Genomic DNA, 14,787 nt, shown 5'->3' with positions numbered 1-14,787 from the left:
TTTTAATGGATGTATATATTTCAATATCAGGTTGAGTCATAGTTACATTTGAGGCCACGTCTTTTGAGCGAAAATGTGACATTCCGAATTTTGACCCATTTTTGGGATTTATAAAACGTGTATTTCGTCAGTGTGCTTATAGTAAAATCTCACTCGGAATTGATCACTCTTGGGTTATTTTTAAATTAGAGATTTCGTTAAAATCACACTCGATCGAATTTGGCCGTTATTTAGAGCCCGAACTTTGGTGTTAAATTTTTCGAAGTTTCGTGACGAATTTAATTGAACGGTATCGATATTATTGTGGCCAATGTCAATATTGCCCGGGATAAGTGAAAAGTGAAATTTGGATCGGATGCGGATTTGGACTAGTAGGCCTTCCTCGTAGTGTGTTTTATTTGGTGTCTATTGGTCTTTTCTTTATTTTGAATTGGGGATTTTTAGGACCATTGGATCAAGTTCGCAAGATCGAATTGTGGCCGTTGGATCGCACTTGAGGACAAAATTTGACTTTTGTCCCTCTCTCTCTCTCCTCCCCCTCTATTGCGCCCAGCTACGCGCGTCCTTTCCCCCAAGCTACGCACGTCCCTTCCCCCTTCCCCCATGCAAACTCTCTCTCTTCCTTTTTCTTTCTTTCTTCTTCTTCTCTTCTGCTTCTTCCTCCTCCTCCCCCGGCCGTTGCTCCTGCTTCCTTCTTGCTGCTCGCCGCCCGAGCTCGATGTCGTCCAGCCACGGCGCGCCGCCGCCATCGCCAGCCAGCCCGGCCGTGTGCCAGCTCGCCCGACCGCCTCGCCGCTCACCCAGCCGTGGTCGGACTGCCCAGCTCGTGGCCGAGCTGCCCAGCCACTCACCCGTGGCCCAGTCGCTCGCCTGGTCGTAGCCAAGCCCATTGCCCCCGCGTCCCGGTCGCTTGCCCGTTGCCTAGCCCACGGCCAAGTCGCCCAGGCCGTTGCCCGCCCGTGGCCGAGCGCCTTGCCGGTCGCTGTGCCCGTCGCGCCCTCGCTCGCGCCGAACCCGTTACTGTTCACCTGGGCCATTTTGGCCCCTAGCCGATTTTTCCAGGGCCAAATTTAAGTAAGTGACTTCCTAAACCCTATCTAGTATAATGGGTATTATTTAGACTTGTTTAGGATGTAATTAGTACCGGTTTAGTGGCTAAGTTTGGATTAGGATCAATATGTGAATGTGGTTAATTGGTAGATTAAATTGTAATGATTATGTGGCATAATTTGTGGCTGATTTATGTGGGTGCGATGACCGGATTGTCGTGGCGTTTGTGGATGAAATTGACGTTTGATTGGGCCGACTTGAGTGTCGGATTGGTGGGCTAGTGTGATGAGTTCGTGAATTGAATTTGAATTGTACGACGTGCTAGAATGATGAATTGTGTTGTGGTGCATGTGCATAAGGAATGTCCTGAAGCGTGGTTACGCGGGACTAAGCCCGGATTGATCGGAGGGCTGACCTAAGGCGTGTTTACGCGGGTCGTGAGAAAGTGTGAAATGTCTAGTGAGGGACGGAGCCCAGATTGATCGGAGGGCTGACCTGAGGTGTGTTTACGCGGGTCGTGAGAAAGTGTGAAATGTCCAGTGAGGGACGGAGCCCGGATTGATCGGAGGGCTGACCTGAGGCATGTTTACATGGGTCGTGAGAAAGTGTGGAATGTCCAGTGAGGGACGGAGCCCGGATTAATCGGAGGGCTGACCTGAGGCGTGTTGACGCAGGTTGTGGAAAGTTGTTCGGCCACGCATGTGAATTGTGTTTGATTGAATTGGGTGAACATACGTGATTTTGGTGCTTGAGTGTTTATATTACGTTCTTGAGTAATTATCGCATTATGGTGATTTAGCTAATGCGCAGGGTTGGCATTTGATTTAAGGCAAGGTAAGTATGCTTGTGTGAAATTGAATGTGTTGGCTATTAAATCGCATGTTAGACTCGTCTGGGTACGCATTGGCCTAAATGGGGTATATGTTGTCTGCTTATTGAGATTTATTCTTATTGCTGTAATGCAAACCATTTCAGACCCCCGACCCCGACCATGAGTGATTCGCCTGTACGTTTTGGGATCCCGAGGCATACTGAGCACTCGGCGGTGGAGTACCCCGTAGGGAACGAGAAGGCCTATGTTAAGCATACCACGATGCTGTGGGTAGATGTGGGTAAACCTGAGTTGCAGCCCAATACATACCGGGCATACTGTTATCGGGATTTATACGGAGTTTACGGACCGCTTCGGCATTTTGATGTCCCGTTTAATGGGGGAGGCGAGTGGGACCCCTCAGCTTCCTTGCCCCCGATGGTGAGGTTTTGGATGCCGGAGACGCCCCGGTAATCCCTAGCCCTGAACCGGAGCCCGAACTCGAACCTGTGGCCCCTGCAGACCTCGAGCTTGAAGAGGAGTTTGAGGAGTCCGAACCCGAGCCCAAGGAGGAGCTCATGGAGCCCGAGATCGAGGAAGAATTAGAAGAACCAGAGCCCGAGTCTGAGCCTGAGGAGGAGCCTATGGTGTCCGAGCACGAGGAGAAGCCGATCGAGATCGACTCGGACACTGAGTCGGAGCCTTCAGGATCCGTTTCAGATTGGGCACCGTAGGAGGATTTGGGTGCTAGGACCTAGGAGCTTTTTGGTAGGGCCCTTTTTGTGTATTCCGTAGTCTACCCGGCTACCTGTCCCTTTTCTATGACGAAGGTGGATACTAACCCTAGAAACCTAATGTATGAATTTTATGGTCTCAAGCTAATATTATGAGTTTATTGATTTTCTTCAAGTACTACCTTGTTGTCATTGTTTACTGTCTGGGATGTTTAATTTTCGCTTTCACTTGCGTTTGTCTTCGCGACGCGTCCTGGGACGTCGCGTTCAATATGACCATCGAGGGGTGTCGCAAGCCTGTTAGGGTTTGGGGTGTGACAGAAAAACCGATCGTGTCATTGTCCCTGGGAAAACCAGCCGTGTCATTGCCCCTGTTCCCATAATGTTGGGGGTGTGACATAAATTACATCTAGCGTTGATCGAAATAGTGACCCCTTGGACATGTGACTTTAAATCATCTGTCCAAACATATAACATTGAGAATCTTGACACAGGAAACTTTTTTTCTCCAGATTTTAATATTACGTCAGTGTGAATCCGCCTGTCCAACGGATTTTTTGACATTCGTGCTTGATGCCCCGCCCAAGAAAGAGACCTAAGTCCTAGTAATCCTGTTTGCTTAATGGCGAGTAATCAGTTTTATAACTCGATTTACTAATTAACTAGGATACCTCCGTTGAGTTAGGATCCAAAGATAAGGGAAACAAGGGAAGGACATGGTTGCTACAGGCGCAACCGAGCTGCTTAGCTGGTCGTAACGGTTAACAAGACAATTTACCATCAGCAACTCCAAGATTTTTGTTGGTGAATCTTGACGATCTCCTGATCTTGTCTAGTGATCAAGCAAGCAACACACACGTGATCGGCACTTAATCTTCAGAAGTGAAATAACAAAAACCAGCTTATGGAGTATATACTCCGTCACCATCTACTTGAAGGATAACATCTGTTCCTCAATTAAACATCAAATGACGCATAAATGAGATAACCCTAAATTTGCAGCTAGACTCAGCTTCTTTATGAGGTCGATCGGTGCAATGCTATTTTTCTCCACTCAAACCTAAGTACATAGGGAGATCAAAACACAATTATATTCACTGTAAGCAAGCAAGGAGCAAGCTTTTATGCAAGTATGTAGCCCAAATGTAGAATCTTGCAAGCTGAAGAACTGAACAATAAAAATTTCTCTCAACCCCCAAGGCAGAATCATCAAGTGAGATATGGTGCATCAAAAATCATCATTTGCAGATAAAAATAAAAGTGGTTCATTCTCTCTCTAGAAAAATGACTTTGCAATATTACCTTCATCTAGCTGAAAAGTTAACTAAAGCTCAGTATAAACCCCACTTGCTCGCTATCATGCTCACTTCCGTGTGTTGCAACTACTCCAGGCATGTTCACTCAATGACTTTGGGCAGCAGAGTTTTAAATATCAATGAACAGAAAGTGAGCATCGTGGGACTGAAAAAGAAAAAGAACAAGATTTCGGCATCTGATATCTTCAGAGAAAATGAAGGTGCTAGTAGAACAGCTGTGAAGTCCTGTTGAACGGTTAATCAATCAGAAATATTCAACTCTGGAACTCTTATGCAGGTTCATGAAGGCCTACCATGTGACCATCTAAACACCGCATGGCAGCAATCTGACCAAAACCAGCATATACATGCAACTCTTTCAGATTGAAACACTAATGCTCAGGGGTTATAATAATGAAAAAGTTGATTAACGTTGATATTAGTACCTTCCCATGGATCTCATATTTGATGGGACCATCAAGCTCAGCTCCTAATGCCATTAGCTTTGTCACTGTGTTGTTGATGTCAGTGACCGTGAAGGACAGGAGTGAAGAATATCCCTTCTCCACGACGTGATCGCTGCGTATTGCGGGTCATTAGTTGCAGTTGTCTAAAGGGAGCGTCTGAAAATGCAGATTTTTTTTTTATTGTTTATATCTCACAACATCAAACTAATAGCAAAACCCAGATTAAGATGCAACCTTCCAGACCAGCCGAATACGAGAGCTGAACTTGTCAGACCGTCAAGTCTCGTTTTGTGGTTTCATTAGGCAGAAGGCCTCTTAACTCATATTTGAAACTGTAACCTCTAGACAGGTCAATGAAGAACTCATGCAGAGCTCAATCCAAGTAAACCTTTCATTCTGACACATCCAGCACAAATAAAGGAAAGGCATCACCATAAATCTACTGTGCCTAGAAACCCCATACCGAGATATACTTGTGAGTCCAGGACCACTAAATGAATCCATTGTGAATTTCACAGATTATGTGGAGTCCATATCCTCGGACTGGACCCTGCACGAATTCTACGCGGCGACCGGCACTACCTTAACCTTAATTTGGAAGAGCCAAGAGAGACGTATCTGAAATTTCCCACTCCCTCAGCTCACCTCCCACTGCTACGAGCCCACGAGTAGAATCACCAGACACAACCGAGGAGAAGGGAAGGGGGGGGGGGGGAAATCCAAACTTTACGAGAGGAGACACGAGGACGAGCCACGAATTTCAGGCAAGACACACGACAGGGCATGGGAATGTCGAGCTAAAAACAACGCCGTGCTCTCGTGGACAATTCACCGAACAGATGGGCGGGTGGGGGGGCATTGGAGAAGGGGTCACCTCGACGCCTGCATCAGGGCGAGCTTGAGAGGGCCGGACTCGAGCTCGGCCCACCGGAGGGTGCAGACGTTGACGGCGAGATCGAGGCCCTGCGAATAGAAGCGAGCAGCTCTGGGGACGTCCCTGTGAAGTTGGAGCACCCACTTGAACGAAGCCGCCATTTCTCTCTCTCTCTCTCTCTCTCTATTCTACCTGGAAGCTGACCGCGCGTCGCGTGGCGTGTTTGTGCTGTTCTCGTTTTGCCTGCGTCGTTTCAGCTCGGGACGGCCAAAACGGTTTGCGTTTTCGGAGAAACTGGTTGAGAGAACAGTTTGGAGTTCCATAACTTTGCTTCCCAATCTTTTGTATTTGGCTTCCGAAAGAAAAAAAAAAAAGAACCGAAGTAATTTGGCTAGCTTTGATATAGCATTTGGCACGGCGGAATGGAATGTATTCAGGAGGGAACGGAATGAAAACGAAATGAAATGAAAGGTCCGTTTGTTCGAAGGAAAACTATTTTCCCAGAAATTATTTTCCGACTTTCCGGTGCTTGGATGCGTTTTCCACGGATTTAAAACAATGGACTTATATCGGGGGAGGGGAACCAACTTCCACTTTGTGTAAGGATGAAATCACTTTCCCTAAATCACCTAAACCACCAAACAGACAAAAACTAATCATTTTCATGAAAAATATTTTATTTTATCGCGAAATTTTCAGCGAAAATACAGACTCAAGACGACAATTCCATTATCTTTATTTGGTAAACTGTGGGAATGGAATGAAATGGAACGGTGTTTTTAGTGTTTGATCGTGAGAAAAACATGTAAGAGGAAAATTGAATGAGGATTATAAAGCATAAGAGTAACAAGTATATTGAATATGGATTCATAAGAATTAATATTGAGAATTCCCAATAAATTTTGTACATTATAGAAGATAAATGATTAAAATATAGGAAGTACAAATCAATAGGGACAAATGCAATAAACTGAAAATAGGTGCTTATAATTTTATATACATCTGCCTTTGTTGGTCTTCTTGACCGTGAAGTAGCAGCAAAATCATCTGCCTACAGCATTTCCAACTGCACTAAATGAAGAAATTGGCCTCACGTGATGCATTCCGACGATGTGTATCGGCTTCCGCAAGCTTCATCTCAAAAGTTCTCGGACTAATTACTCACCTTCGATGTTCGAGACCAGTACTCCTTGTAAAGCTGCCCGAACAACGAATCGTCCTTGCCTACCAATTTCATAGGATGATCACACTCTACCAATCTCCCTGTTAAATACAAAGAGTGTCATGTATTTCTCACAGTTCTTGTTGGTTCTCACTAAACAGTTCACGGTGAGTTCAAATTTACCATCACTTAAAGCTAGCACCATCGTGCAGTCCAGGACGGTTGGTATCCGGTGGGCCACGGTTAAGACAGTGGAGTCCGCGAATTCCCTTCGTATGGTTCTCTGAAGGATCAAATCGGTCGCGTTGTCGATAGATGCGGTGGCTTCGTCCAGGACTAGGATCCGGCTTCGCCTCAGCAAAGCTCGTCCTAGGCAAAACAATTGCCGTTGCCCCATGCTCCAGTTAGATCCGTCCTGTACGACTACGATTTGAGTTTGCGTAAACTGTTAATGATTGACAACGAGAATAATTAAACAGGATTTGTAGTCAAATTTTGTGTTTACCTAGCGATTCCAGACCCTGATCTTTGCCTTGTATGGCCTCCCGGAGCTGACATTTTCCTAGAACCTTTTTCCACAGAAATTTAATCAATCATCAAACATAACAGCAAAGTCCTTCCTTTTGCGGGGGCTATAGTCATTCAAGATTTAGCTCAGGAGCTCTCATTAGATTCAAATTATGCACGACGAGGTCTTTTTATAAATCGAGTACAGACAGTAAAAGAGAGAAGGATACACCAATCAAATTTCAAGAGACGTGGAAATTACCTCCCATATTTCCTGATCGGTGTGCTCAGACAAGGGGTCCAGGTTGTATCTAACTGTCCCGCCAAAAAGTGTCGGATCTTGCGGGATGACCCCGAAATGTGATCTCAGGTCATGAAGTCCGATAGTGGTAATGTCTAGGCCATCAACGATTATTTTCCCATCGGTAGGCTCCACTAGACGGAACAAAGCACTAATGAGAGTCGTCTTTCCGCTACCAGTCCGGCCAACGATCCCAATTTTGTGCCCTCCTTTTATTTTACAGGTTATCCCATGAAGAACAAGGGGAGAATCGGGCCGATACCTGACCTGTTAATGTCTCGATAATCAAACCGAAGTGCGCTACAAGAGAAGTCCTAATCGAAAGGTGTGTAAATGGTGCTTGTGTCTACCTTCAGATTACAAATCTCAACATTGCCAGAAGAAGGCCAGTCCGTCGCTGGTCGGCTATCTTCGATCACTTCAGGAGCTTCACTTTGAATGTGCATGTACTGCTGTAGCCTTTCTACTGAAACGATCAAATTCGATAACGAGCACTGGAATTGGACCGAAAAGACCAGGAGGACATTTAAAGATAGAGCGTATGCCAGCACCATACCAACGTATCCTGCATCAAATGATAGTGAGACCCCGCACCCACTAAAATCTTCTAAGCTGGAAACCCATTTCCTAGATGATATTGAAGGGACAAATGAACCAACATGTCGATGCATAGCTGCCTTTAGTAGAGTCAGACATCAGGTTAAAAAGTGCCAAAGTAAAATGATACCAGGTATAAGAGCCAAGCTTCTAGGAAAAGTCTCAATATGAAGAACTAGATTGAGCTTTTAATGATACGAACCCGAGGAAGAGGACCCGAGATCAAGAAAAGTAATTGTGAGGGCCGAGGATGTTAGGACAATAGCGCACAGGACTTCCAGACGTTGGACCAGCCACTCATTGGCTGAAAAGCTGTGAAAATATGGACTGGCATTCGCATCAATAAGGCAAAGACTTCTTGAAAAGAATCGGTCTTCTTGGCCAAACGCTCTGATTGTCATCACTCCGGCGATAGACTCAGCAAGGTGGCTCGCGAGTGTAGACTTAGTTGTGCCATCGAGTCGCGTCAACTCATTGGAAGAAGCGTAGTAGTATTTCTGTAGTAAAAGAAAGACAAAAATCAATGCTACATTGGAGTTTGAATGGTAGGAAGAAGTCCCTCAGGAGGTAGGTGTGCAGAACTCTGCCTATTAAGGAACAATTAATTGATTTGAGGCATAAGCATTACCTGTGTGATCAGTGTCAGATAAATCATGGGTATGATGACAAATAAAACCGGCCATGTAAGAAAGGCGAGTATCAAAAAGCTCGAGTAGGTATTCATAGTGGACCCAAGGGCAATGGTTAACTTGAAGGCCAAATCGATATCGATGATGCTTAAATCTGAAGACACCTATAAAATTCAGCAAATAATGTTATCCATCTCAAACATCACCAAAGCGCAGCACCAATTTGACTTAGGATTTACCCGGCTGAGTATTCTTCCCAAAGGAGTCGAGTCGTAAAAGGACATCGGCGCTCGAATAAGGGAGTGCAACAACACAGAGAATATGGACTCTGATGCACTGCAACCTAAATAGACTATGAAACACGATCTAAAAAGCAAAAAGAGAGCTTCGGCAATGCCGATGCCAGTGTAAACAGAGTTCAACTCGATGGCGCTCACACTCGTATTGTTGACTTCAGAAGCCAACCAATAATTTTGCACGAACAGCCCGGCTATAAAGATAATGTGAGAGATAATTGCCAAGGTGATAAACAAAAAGCCCTTGTTGTGTTTCAGATACTGTAAGTAGGGCTTGAAACCGCTGTCTCCTATCTCTTTTTCCTCCTGCTTAATCAATTGACTTCCCAGAGAGGCCTCGAGTTGTTCCTCTATATATATATTCTGGATCTCTTCCTTCGAATATCCAGGCCTTCCCAATGAAGTGATTCCGATTTGATTTCCAGAACCAGAGGTTGTGTGATGCGTATTCACAAGGTCCTGAAATTCTTGGCTAGAAGCCATTAACTGATCGTATATGCCAGTGCTTACGATTTGCCCAGATGACATTAACTGTCAAGAAACACAACTGTTCAGGAACACCATGAATCGAATGAGAAAAGTGAAAATAGCTCTATTTTTTTTGAATGAGTTACTGACCAAGATACAGTTAAAAGCTGGAAGGAAGTCAACTTGATGCGTAACCAGCAAAACAGTCTTTCCGGATAAAGCTTTCATGACATATTCCTGCAACAACGAGCAAACATCACATTCATTTAGAAGTTTATCTGAAAACATATAGAAGTTTCACTGTCCTTGAGAGGAGATCACATCGAATAAGCTAGTCGCTGTATGTGCATCCACGGCACTGAAGGGATCATCCAACAGATACACATCCGCGTCCTGATACAGGGCGCGCGCAAGTTGTATCCTTTGCTTCTGCCCACCGCTCAAATTGACGCCTCTCTCCCCTATTTGAGTTTGATCGCCAAAGGGAAACATCTTGATGTCCTTGGCTAGGGAACACTCCTGAATTACTTCTTGATATTTGACAGAGTCCATGGCTGATCCGAATAGGATGTTTTCTTGTATAGTCCCGGTCTGGATCCACGCTGTCTGAGACACATACGCCATCCTACCATAAACGCGAACCTAAACACGGATCAAGGATTACCAGTAAGTCTTCAATCAAATTTGTTGCTAAATGATTTAATTATGACCTGATAAATCATACATTGTAAGTCATAATAGGCATAAGATGAATGCGTCGTAACAGGAAATAGTACAATTCCATAGTCGTATTTAAAGATCTCGAAAATATTAGTGGGGCAGTTACAATTTATAAATAGAAACTACCCGAAGGAGAAGATTCTTTGATGACTTACTATGCCATTGATAAATGGAACTTCTCCAAGAATTGCAGCTAAAAGGGTAGATTTCCCCGACCCAACTTCCCCACATATAGCTACTTTCTCTCCTTTTCTGACCGACAAATTAATGTTCCTCAATGTCTCGTTTGAGGTACCACCGTCCCAAGAAATTTCACGTGTATCCAAGAAAACAGCCGTTTCCAGCAACTCATTATCACTCTCTTGCTTTGTTGGTTTATTTTCCAATTCAGGTGCCTCTAGAAATTCAGCGATCCGAGACAATGAAACCTTAGCCTGGATGAAGGACCCGACCACATCGGGAATCAATCTGATCGGTTCCTGAACAATTCTTAAACTCACCAAGAACATGAAGACATTGCTTGCATTCAAGGGAATGCTCAAGAAGTAGCATGCCCAGAAAGTGATGGCAGGAACTAAAACCGCCAAAGACCAAAACACGACCATATAGCTACCTTGTTGCCACAAAACCGCCGCAATCCACTCTGATTCGTCTTTCCTCAGCTCCTCGATAACTTTCTTGAAGTGCTTCTCCCAGGCATATAACTTCAACACCTTCATATTCGCAAGCGCCTCTGCAATCACCTTTAGCCTTTTATCTTGAGCCTCCATGAGTCTTCTTTGGTACTTGAGTCGCAATTTGGCCATCGGAGAAATCAAGGCGACAATCAATGCAAGTACCGCCAGAGCCGCCAAAGTTGCAAGCCCCACGACATAGTAAACAATGGCTAATGCAAGGCAAAGCTGAAGGCTAGTCGACCATATTTGGTGAAACCAGTAAGGGAACTCACCGATCCTATAGGCATCTGACGCGACATAATTTACTATCTCGCCTGGAGAGTGAGTCATTTTCGCTGCACTCGAGAGCCGCAGTTGCTTCTCACAAATCGCTGCATATAGAAAAGATCTTATTCGGAGTCCAATCAGTCTTGCTCTAAAAAACCATTGCCTTTCCGATAGAGATTCTAAGCATTTGGCCAAGAACAATCCTCCAGCTAGCACGTAACCCTCATACTCGAAAGCCTCCTCACCTTCCGCAACCGTGATGAAGGCGCTAAGGAACAAAGGCCCGGTGGAGAGAGTCAAGACCTTGGTCAAAGCAAAGAACCCGGAAACCAAAATCCCTCTCCATTCACAGTAAAATATCGTAGACAAGATGGAGTAGGTATCATATGGGTTCTTCTTTTCTTTGTGCAGTTGCTCCATGAACCTCAAGTAACATGTTTCCGCTCTTTCTTCCAACCTGAGACGTGGAATATCTTCATCTTGAAGGATCTTCTCTTTCCCCAATTTCATTAGCGGAGTTAACCACCAAAACAACATCTTGCTGAGAAATCCTGCCTTGGCAAAAGAAGTGACGTCGTGGTTCTGTTCTTTGTCCAGCAGAGGTTCATACACAGCGCCATTTTCGCAGTCCTTGCTATTCTCCATGTAACTGTATCCTCTGAAAGCAAAATAAAAAAAAAAAAGGCAGGAGGATTGCTCCAGGAAATAATAAAATATCCCACACCAATAACACGGATGCAGTGGCTTCCTTTATTTCCCGTGGGGAGGATGTACAGAGAAATCTTGTGTACTATGAGGGTAGTATCGAATAAATCCAAGCTAATGCATTGTATGGAAGGCGTAGCCTCCTAATGGTCACCTCAAAACTAGCAGCAACCAACTGACCCCTTGGAACAGGAAGACTAGCCACTCATTTAGAGGTAAAAGAGTAGCATCCTCATTCAATTTCCTGAAGATTAACCAAATTCGAAGTGCAGACAAGTGGAAACTGCGGTGGCAGTTGTAATTTTCTTTGAGGACAACTTACAGAGTAAGTCAAACAGAAAGTACAAAATGAGCAAGATATCAAGTCAAATGACCAAAATCTGGTTGGTACAAGAATGGTGATTGAAAATGGACGCGAGCCCGGAGTTGCTGGTATGTCCAACTTGACTTGAGCACCCAGAGTCGTCGCAGATACGGTCCAGAATTCTCCCCAATTGTGCCTCTTTCCTGAAAGACTGCAATTCAGGAGCATACTTCAAGACTATTATCATGTCATAGTTAGCAAGTTGCCTTGAAATTTGAATTGCCATATGAAGGCATGAACGATGGATAGTGTCTCGTTAACAGATGCCCTTGAGGGCAATAATTAAGGTTACCGAAAACAGTGAGAACATTATCGTGACACTTTGAAAGCCCGAGTGGTACATGTCGTAAGAAACCTACCCACTTCCGACTGGAAGTTATGCATTTCCAAAACACAAACAATGAGGCTTGAAAAGTGCACAAACGGAACTCTTCAATGATTTCCTCGTACTCAGGCGAACAGTTGTGGGTAATCCACTCGATTTGCCAAGATTATCAATCAAGGAAGTAAGCTCATGAACGAATCATATTATTGGGAAAACCCTGATACATATATGGACAAGAAACCACCGAAAGAACTATCTGATTAGAAAAAAGAAATTGTCAGAAGAAAAGTGGCAATGTCTTCAATACCCACGAAAAGCAAAAAATCAAGAAGTTCTCGAGTCCTCCTCCTGCCCACAAAACACGCCTTTTCGTGCGCATATTCAGCAACAGCAGCACTAGAAAAAGAACCGATAAAGATTCATAGACGCAAGCAAGATCAAGACTTCAAACAAGGAGAAGAAGAAGGAGAAACACTCACTTCCAAGCTCTAGTCAGCAATCTTTGCCAAAACGGAGCAGACGAAGAAGGCAGAGGTTGACCCTGCTTTCAGAGCGTCCCTTCTCGCTTGCTGACAATCCATATTTATTCCGAGGAGCTTGATCCGGTCGGAAACAAAGAGTAAAGTTGACTTGTGCAGATCGGAAAACACCTGCCTCCCCAAATCGTGCATGCACAGAGAGAGAGAGAGAAGCCCACCTGCCCTTCATTTAATTGCTCTATTTTCTAATATAATATGTACAGCTAACTTTCACATTAAACTAGGCATGGCGGGTGCGATGCGCGAACGGGACGGTGGAATCACCCAACCGCTCTTCTTTGCTTCTTTTTGTTTAGGAGTGCTACCACAAATATCTCCAAACTGATACACATATAATAATTTTATTTCAAATTAATTTGTTAATCACCAAAAGCCCAAACTGATACATATATGACAATTTTACCCTGCGTTATCTTCCGTTAAATTTTACTGTTAAATTACTTTGTTAAATGACACCCGATAATTGACGGATATACCAGTTTTGAATTTTACCCTTCATTTATTCCAGGTGTACCAGTTTATGATTTTTTTTTTTGCATTAATCGAATTTAACTGAAATTAACGGAAGGTAAATTTGTCACAAATGTACGAATTTGAGATTTTTTGTGGTAAAAAAATTAGTTTGAGATAAAATTGTCATATGTGTACTAGTTTGGGATTTATGGTGGTCAAAAAATTAGTTTAAGGTAAATTTATCACAAATATACAAGTTTGAGATTTTTCGTAGTATTAACCCTTTTCTTTTTGGATAGGGTGAGTATGCACGTGCGTGCGTCAGAGAGGAAGAGAGAGCAGAGTGAATAGTTCTTTCAAGAGGTGAGTATTGAAACTGGACTGAACTGGAAATCGAATTGAACCGCCAGTTCTAAATGTTTACCCAAGTAAGTGAAAATTGATTCGATTTCCAATTCTATATGTGGACCGAATCACCGGAACTAGACATATAGTCTTTTTTTATAATTCTTTTTATTACAAAACATTGGGAGGTTTTATGTGGTATTCCTCACTCTTCTCAAAACTCTAATTGTCTATAGGCTCAATCCCCTCTCGGTCCTCAGTTACTCTCGCTCGACGCTTCCTTCCTCAGTCTCTCTTGCTCAACGCTCGATGCCTCCCTCTGTCCCTCTCGCTTGACGCCATCTTGAGTCTCGACTGTTGCCTCACAACAGAAATAGGGTATGATGTGAAAGAAGCAGCTGAAGTGGGTCCTTGGAGTCCATATTGCAATGCCAAAACGCCGTAGTGGTCACACTCCGTTGCTTTTCTTGTTCTTAGATTAGTGCATTGGAAGTCTTAAAACTTGTTACGAAAGTGCAATTGAGTTTTAAAATTTGCAAAAAGTGCAATCGAGTTTTAAAACTTGTCAAATTGATACAATCGAGTCATTCCGTTAATTTCGTCCGACTTGGATAACAGAAAATGCTGATGTGACTTTTTTTATTATTATTGTCTCTTTCTGACGTAGCAATGACATGGCTAAAACGAAGTCGTTTCACTCCAAATCTGATTTTTACAACAAATTTTATTTAAATTAAATTAAAAATAAGCTAAAAAAAACAAAGAGAGGTGAGAACCAGGTGGCAAGGGCTTGCACAGCCCTTGCCACCCCCCTTAGCATTGCCGACGATGGCCAGCAGGGGTCGCTGGGGAATGGCTAGTAGGGAATGGCCGACGGGGGCTCTAATCCATGCCAAGAATGGCCCAACTTAGTTTTCCTGATGGAAACTAAGAATAAAAAACCAGTAGTGGACAGAGTTAGGAGGGGACTTCAGTTCCAACATTTGATGATAGTCGATCCTATAGGATAGAAAGTGGTTTGGCAATGTTATGGAATGACGACGTGGAAATGGGTTTAGAAGATAGCTAAAGGGACTTTATTGATGTATCCTGCAGGGACAAAGACAGTGAAAATATGATGCGTATAACATTCTTACATGCCTCCACAAACTTTCAAGAAAGACTTAAGTTATGGCAGCAGTTATATGCTATATGTTTAGGC

At 43.8% G+C, this 14,787-nt stretch overlaps 2 protein-coding genes across 3 annotated transcripts; both read right to left on the bottom strand.

The window, feature by feature from the left end:
* Positions 1-3,670: 3,670 nt before the first annotated feature.
* Positions 3,671-5,623, bottom strand: LOC115688449 (uncharacterized). 2 transcript variants are annotated; one of them, XM_056317607.1, is made up of 4 exons: positions 5,232-5,623; positions 4,337-4,469; positions 4,205-4,237; positions 3,671-4,136 (listed from the first exon to the last, which is right to left on the bottom strand). In XM_056317607.1, exons 1-4 carry the CDS (start codon positions 5,390-5,392, stop codon positions 3,993-3,995), a joined length of 471 nt encoding a protein of 156 aa, XP_056173582.1. In that variant the 5' UTR covers positions 5,393-5,623; the 3' UTR covers positions 3,671-3,992. The 2 variants fall into 2 exon arrangements, with proteins under 2 accessions (XP_056173582.1, XP_030470125.1); XM_030614265.2 differs by having other exon boundaries at positions 3,671-4,237; positions 5,232-5,618.
* Positions 5,624-6,104: 481 nt separating this feature from the next.
* Positions 6,105-12,933, bottom strand: LOC115688451 (ABC transporter C family member 10-like). Its single transcript, XM_056317670.1, has 12 exons — positions 12,729-12,933; positions 10,067-12,075; positions 9,513-9,833; positions 9,342-9,428; positions 8,667-9,254; positions 8,427-8,591; positions 8,001-8,295; positions 7,552-7,766; positions 7,163-7,468; positions 6,899-6,962; positions 6,577-6,816; positions 6,105-6,494 (listed from the first exon to the last, which is right to left on the bottom strand). Exons 2-12 carry the CDS (start codon positions 11,498-11,500, stop codon positions 6,385-6,387), a joined length of 3,825 nt encoding a protein of 1,274 aa, XP_056173645.1. The 5' UTR covers positions 11,501-12,075; positions 12,729-12,933; the 3' UTR covers positions 6,105-6,384.
* Positions 12,934-14,787: the final 1,854 nt, after the last annotated feature.

Source organism: Syzygium oleosum, unplaced genomic scaffold (genome assembly GCF_021117445.2).
Source record: "Syzygium oleosum isolate NSW1041296 unplaced genomic scaffold, Sole_v2.1 Sole_v2.14, whole genome shotgun sequence".
In the NCBI taxonomy this organism is placed as follows: domain Eukaryota; kingdom Viridiplantae; phylum Streptophyta; class Magnoliopsida; order Myrtales; family Myrtaceae; genus Syzygium; species Syzygium oleosum.
Note: the sequence above shows the minus strand (reverse complement) of the source record. Positions and strands in the feature narration are given on the sequence as shown.

Bases quoted from the DNA above. Each gene is read 5' to 3' on its own strand.
- LOC115688451 (XM_056317670.1), bottom strand. From the start codon at position 11,500: ATGGAGAATAGCAAGGACTGCGAAAATGGCGCTGTGTATGAACCTCTG. The intron at 9,834-10,066 runs GTAAGTCATCAA...ATCCGTGTTTAG, and splicing joins TTCCATTTATCAATGGCATA to GTTCGCGTTTATGGTAGGAT. The intron at 9,255-9,341 runs GTCAGTAACTCA...GTTTCTTGACAG, and splicing joins CAGCTTTTAACTGTATCTTG to TTAATGTCATCTGGGCAAAT.
- LOC115688449 (XM_056317607.1), bottom strand. From the start codon at position 5,392: ATGGCGGCTTCGTTCAAGTGGGTGCTCCAACTTCACAGGGACGTCCCC. The intron at 4,470-5,231 runs GTGACCCCTTCT...CGCAATACGCAG, and splicing joins GCCCTGATGCAGGCGTCGAG to CGATCACGTCGTGGAGAAGG. The intron at 4,137-4,204 runs GTAGGCCTTCAT...ACCGTTCAACAG, and splicing joins GGTGTTTAGATGGTCACATG to GACTTCACAGCTGTTCTACT.